Consider the following 6,753-nt stretch of genomic DNA (forward strand, 5'->3'; position numbering starts at 1 on the left):
CCCACCCTCCTCTAGCTTATCTCTCCACGCTTCAGGCTCTCTGCCTTTATTCCTGATGAAGGGCTTTTGCCCGAAACGACGATTTCGCTGCTCCTCGAATGCTGCCTGAATTTCTGTGCTCTTCCAGCACCACTAATCCAGATATTGGAAAACTTAACCTACTTGATACAGCAACTTAACTAGGGTGCTGTTCCAACCCAGTCACATCCCATAAACACACCCCTTGGCAAAAAGGTAAATTCGAACAGATTCCTACAGACAGTAGGGAACAACATCCAAAGATTTCAGAGAGAAAGTTAGGCAGAAAACATTAATGAAGTTTGCAATCTTTCCTGGACTCCAGCACCTTGTGACTGCCATAGCTCAACCAAACTATAAAAACGTGACCTGGGAGAACTGGCCACTGCCCTGCCATTATTAAACTCTTTCTGGACCCCTCGGCTCCTCGACCATTACGACCTCTCTTAAAAAAACCCTAAGGACAAAATAACCTTGTTGAAATGATAACATTGTCACACATTATTCAAAGGTACACTGTTACAATCTGGTAGTAACTGAATCTTTTGTGACCCAGTCTGCCATGGCCTTTGTCACATGGCTGTTGGGTTTTTTTTGCGAAGGAGTTTAACAAATAAGTGTGAGCCATTCTGGAATCCTCATCATTATATTTCAGACAGCAGTGATTACATAGCCTTTGGGAGTTTAGTGGAAACTTACATATATGTGGTGATTGCAACTGAATTTTGGTAAGGCAAGTTTTTAAAGACTTGGATTCAGTTTGAAGGAGACCTGATCTATGTTATGTATATTGTTTTCGATTGGTCAGAAAATAAATTGCCTCAGTGAAAGAGAGTAGCTTGAGACCATGAGTACTTTGTTACACATCTTCACTAATTATTCAAGGTTGAAAAAGTTAAAGGTCTCAGCTGGTAATCTTCAAAGAAAAGGCTACAGATTAAACAGGTGAAGGAAGTTTCTCTAGATATTGTATAACTGTAAAATGGTGTTGTGGAATGGCTGAGCCTATGTTCCTGCTGTGTATTTTAAGAATTCACAATCTTACACTTTGGTTTTTTTCAATATAACTTTTTGTTTTATTATCAAGATCACAGACTGATTTTGTTTTAGTGAGAAACCATTTTGTTTCCTGACTCAGTTGTAACTACTTCTCAGACTACATGTGTGGAAGTGCGGCCATCTGCATGTCCTTGGAGACCGTGTTAGGGAGTTGGAGCTGGATGCATGCAAGATTATCCGAGATGCTGAGTGCTTCATAGATAAGAGTTTAGTGAGATGGTCACACCTAAGATATGGCAGAGAGTAGCTGGGTGACCACCAGGAAACACAGAGGGAGTAGGCAGACAGTGCTGAATCCCCTATGGCTATTCCCCTTGAAAACAAATATATACCATTTTGGATAATGTCGGGGGGGGGGGGGGGGGGTAATGACCATTCGAGAAAAGCAGCAGTAACCAGGTTGGTGGCACTACGGCGGACTCTGGGGCACAATGGGCAAGGTAAAGGTAAGCAGGACCTTAGTGATAGGAGACTCGATAGTTAGAGGGACAGATCGGAAATTCTGTGACCACAAATGGGAATCCAGGATGGTGTGTCAGTTCCCGGGCACCACAGACCAGGATGTCTCAGACTGTAGAACGCTCTCAAGAGGAGGGGGTGAGCAGCTAGAAGTCATTGTGCATGATGCACAAATGACATGGGTAGAAACAAGGATGAGATCCAGCAGATTGATTATAGAAAGCTAGGAAAAATGTTTAAAAACTATGACCTCGACAGTGGTAATGTCTGGATTACTTCCAGTGCCACGTGTTGGTGAGGGTAAGAACAGGAGGATATGGCAGATGAATACACGGCTAAAGAATTGGTGCAGGGGGCAGGAATTCAGATAGTTAGATCATTGGGACCTTTTCTGCGGCAGAGGTGGCCTGTTCAAGAGGATTGAGTTGCACAAGAACTGGAGGAGGACCATTATTCTGACGGGCAGATTTGCTAGTGCCCCCTTTTCATCCTCCTGATTTCCTCCTTCAGTAAACTTCTGTATTCCCTATATACCTCCAGGGATTCCCTTGATGCCAGCTGCCTGTACTTGAGCCATGCTTCCTTTTTTCTTGGTCAAGGCCTCAGTATCTCACCATCCAGGGTTCCTTAATCCTGCCAGCCCTTTTCTCTTTCCATCTAGCCACCCTACCCCAAATCCAATGCAATTTAGATCTGCCATGTGCGACTTCACCTTATTAAAGTCCATATAAACTACATCTGCAGCCCTTCCCTCATCAATAATCCTTGTCACCCCTTCACAAAATTCAAAATCACACAACATCAGGTTATAATCCAACAGGTTTATTTGGAAGTACCAGCTTTCAGAGCACTGCTCCTTCATCAGGTAGTGCTCCAAAAGCTTGTACTTCCAAATACATCTGTAGGACTATAACTTGGCGTTGTGCGATTTTTAACTTTATCCATCCCAATCCAACACCGACACCTTCTCTTCAAAAAATTCAATCAGTTTGGTGAGACATGACCATCCCCACACAAAACCATGCTGCCTGTTACCAACCAGTCCATTTTATTCCTAATGTGCATATCTTGTCCTTCAGCATCTTCTCCAAGAGCTTCCCCATGACAGACAGCAGGCTCACTGCCCTTAAATTTCCTGGATTATCTCTGCTTCCTTTGTTAATCAAGGGACAACAATGGCTAATCTCCAGTCCTCTGGAACCTCGTCTGTGGTCAAAGAAGATATTAAGATATCTGCTATTTCTTCCCTTGCCTTTCGCGTTTAACCTGGGATAGAGCCCAGCTAGCCCTGGGGACTTATCCACCCTAAAGCAATTTAAGATACCCAAAACTTCCTCCTTCAATACACTGACATTCTTTAGGTATTCACACATCATCCCTGACCTCAGCATCAGTTATTTCCTTGTCCTTGGTGAATACTGATACAAAATATTCATTATGGATCCCTCCTACTTAGTCATAAGAGTCATAGAGATGTACAGCAAGGAAACGGACCCTTCGGTCCAACTCAACCATGCCAACCAGGTATCCTAAATTAGTCTAGTACCATTTGGCAGCATTTGGCCCTTTTCCCTGTAAACTCTTCCTAATCATATATCCATCCAGATGCCTTTTAAATGTTGTAATTGTACCAGCCTCCACAACTCCCTCTGGCAGCTCATTCTATACACTTACCACCTTCTGTGTGAAAATGTTGCCCCTTAGGTCCCTTTCAAATCTCTCCCCTTTCACCCTAAATGTATGCCCTCTAGTTATGGACTCCCCCACCCCAGGGAAAAGACCTATTTGCTCTATCCATGCCCCTCATGATTTTATAAACCTCTATAAGGTCATCCCTCAGCCTCTGATGCTCCAGGGAAACAGCCCAGTCTACTCAGCCTCTCCCTTTAGCTGAAACCATCCAACCCTGGCAACATCCTTGTAAATCTTTTGTGAACCATTCAAGTTTCACAACATCCTACCAATAGGAAGGAGACCAGAATTGCACAGAGTATACCAAAGGTGGGCTACCTTCCTGTGGTTCCACACACAATTTCCCTCTTTTATCCTTGAGTGGGCCTAATATTTCCCTTGCTACCCTCTTTTGTTTAATATATGCATAAAAAACCTTGGGATTCTCCTTGACTCTGTTTACTAAAGACATTCCATGGCCCCTTTTAGCCTTCCTAATTCCGCGTTTAAATTTCTTCAAAATGTCTCTGTATCCCTTAAGGGCTTTGTCAGTTTGTAACTGCTTAGACCTGTTATATGCTTCATTTTTCCTTTTGACTAAGTTTACAATTTCCCTTGTCATCCATGGTTCCCCAAAATGTCTGTTTAAATTCAAGAAATGTGAATCAACTCTGCCCAACGTGATTAACTCCACATTATTGTCCAAAACTAGAATGAAAATAGCTTTCTTCTTAACTAGTACTAGACTAAAATGAAACTGGAGTTTCATAGGTATGACTGCATATCTGAATTTTAAGTAAAGATACTGTAGATATAGGCTAGATACATTCCAACATTGGTGAAAGATAAGGGAGGTGCAGCTAGTGGTACAAAAAATAAAAGTGTATGAGCACATTAGGCAAATTATTCAAGTGAGAACCAGGGCAAATACAATCAACCAGGAGGGGAGGTGAAGAGAAATCTAAATCTGGCTAACATGATGTAGGAACACAGGTGGGCCACTCGCCCCCTCTCCACCCCCTCACCTTAAGTTTGCTTCTCTCACTTGATAAGATCATAACTGATGTGATTAGAATCTCAAATCCTTCCCTTTCTCTCCTGAATAGCTAATGGCCAGAACATTCTCATTTTTCCTTTATTGCCTTGTGTAAGCCATGTCTCAACATGGTCCCCAAGTGATACTCCGATGTGGTGACTGGTGCATTTAGTATTCCAGACATACTTTCCATTGGCAGAGTAGTATGCTTTAGTGTAGTGTGTATCGTGGAAGAGGGAACAAGGAGCTGAGTAAGCATTCTCAATGTACCCTGGCACTTACCCTGACAGCTGCTGCATTCACAGCTGAGAATTACGGGCAGAACAATAGGCTCCACATCTCCATTGTCACATTGCAAATTCATGAACTGTACTGGCCGTTCAGGGTCAAGCCGATAACTGCAGCAATCACAGACACTCTGCAGGTAAGGCTCCTGCAACATATATATCAGAAGAAAGTGAGGATCCGATGCTGGAGACCAGAGTCGAGAGTGTGATGCTGGAAAAGCACAGCAGGTCAGGCAGCATCCAAAGAACAGGAAGATCGACATTTCTGGTATAAGGCCTTCATCAGGAATGCGTCCATGTGGGATCAGTCGGTTTGGTAGGCAGGTACTGAGGAAGGAAATGAGGCTGTGGTAGCGAGTCTGTTTCAGGATGTGGCTGAAAAGCTTCAGGGAAGAGGGGATGACTTGGGGGGGAGGGGGGGGGGGAGGTGCAGTGACGAAGGGCTTATGCCCAAAATGACGATTCGCCTGCTCCTCGGAAACTGCCTGACCTGCTGTGCTTTTCCAGCACCAGATTCTCGATAACATGTACAAATCAGTTGTATTCAGATATAAAACATGACTGTTTCAAAAACCTGTTCATTTGATGCAGATGTAACTGAAAGCTCTATTTATTGCTGACAGAAACAGTTAAGAGTCAACCACATGTTTGAGGGTCTGGAGTCATGCAGACCAGACCAGCAATTTTTAATTTAGCCCTAGCTCCTCATATTCCCTCAGCAAAGCATCTTTTTCCTTTTTCTAATGATTTCATTGGTATCTACATGAGCCACGATAACTGGATCTTTCCCCTCCCACTCCAAGTTCTTCTGGAGCTCAGATGAGATATCCTGAACCCGGGCACCAGATGGACAACACAGCCTTCAGGACTCCAGATCTTGGCCACAGAGAATGGTGTCTATTCCCATGACTATACTATCCCTGATTTACAACTATGTTTCTCTCCCCTTCCCCACCCCCAAATTGCGCCCTGTACCATGGTGTTGTGGTCAGTTTGCTCATCCTCCCTACAGCATCTGCTCTCCTCTACACAGAAAGCAAGAATCTTAAACCTATTTGACAAGCTCAAGGACTGAGGTTCCTTCAGCACTACCTCCTGTATCCTCCACTTACCTCGCTTGTAGTCACACTTTCCTGAAACACGGCATCCAGATAACTCTCCCTCTCCCTAATGTGTTACAGTGCTCGAAGCTCAGACTCCAGCTCATCAACACTGAAATGGAGTTCCTCAAACTACCAATCCTTATGACAGATGTGGTCGCTATGAGCCGCAGTGGGGTCCACCAGTTCACACATCATGCAGGTACAACACATGGCCTAGCCCTGTGCCTCTATTGATTTAATTCTTAATTTACCTTTTTTAAAAAATTCTTACTCGTATTTTAGTTTGTAACCTTTAAGTATTTCCCTATTTACCTTCAATCTGAATAGTAACCTTAGTAACTATTACTAAGCAATGAATGTACAGTTTTCCTCAGCTTCTTGACCTACAGACCGCAATTAGGGAAGATAGACAGTAGCACCTTCTCCATGATAATCCTCAACACTGACACCCCACATGGATTTTATTGGTAGAGGAATTGAGTTCCGGAGTCCTGAGGTCATGATGCAGTTGTATAAGACTCTGGTGTGGCCGTATCTGGAATATTGTGTGCAGTTTTGGTCGCCATACAATAGGAAGGATGTGGAGGCACTGGAACGGGTGCAGAGGAGGTTTACCAGGATGTTGCCTGGTATGGAAGGAAGATCGTATGAGGAAAGACTGAGACACTTGGGGCTGTTTTCATTAGAGAAAAGAAGGTTTAGGAGTGACTTGATTGAGGTGTACAAGATGATTAGGGGGTTAGATAGCGTTGACAGTGTGAACCTTTTCCCGCGTATGGAGGGGGGTATTACAAGGGGGCATAGCTTTAAATTAAGGAGGGGTAGATATAGGACTGAAGTTAGGGGTAGGTTCTTCAATCAGCGAGTCGTAAGTTCATGGAATGCCCGGCCAGCAGCAGTGGTGGACTCTCTCTCTTTATGGGCATTTAAGCGGGCATTAGATAGGTATATGGAGGATAGTGGGTTAGTATAGGTTAGGTGGGCTTGGATCAGCGCAACATCGAGGGCCAAAGAGCCTGAACTGCGCTGTATTCTTCTATGTTCTATGACATGCAGGTCCTTGGACTCCTCCATTGCCAGACCATAGCAACACGACGGTTGGAGGAAGAGCGCCTCATTT

General features: G+C 44.0%; 1 protein-coding gene across 1 annotated transcript in view; it reads right to left on the reverse strand.

Annotated features, from left to right (window-relative positions):
- LOC122548771 (SCO-spondin-like) overlaps positions 1 to 6,753 on the reverse strand; it is a 188,294-nt gene that overhangs the window by 6,326 nt on the left and 175,215 nt on the right. The window contains exon 25 of the mRNA XM_043687538.1: positions 4,526 to 4,676. Within this exon, the coding sequence (XP_043543473.1) occupies positions 4,526 to 4,676 (151 nt within the window). The remainder of the gene's footprint in view (positions 1 to 4,525; positions 4,677 to 6,753) is intronic.

Source organism: Chiloscyllium plagiosum, chromosome 4 (assembly GCF_004010195.1).
Source record: "Chiloscyllium plagiosum isolate BGI_BamShark_2017 chromosome 4, ASM401019v2, whole genome shotgun sequence".
In the NCBI taxonomy this organism is placed as follows: Eukaryota; Metazoa; Chordata; class Chondrichthyes; order Orectolobiformes; family Hemiscylliidae; genus Chiloscyllium; species Chiloscyllium plagiosum.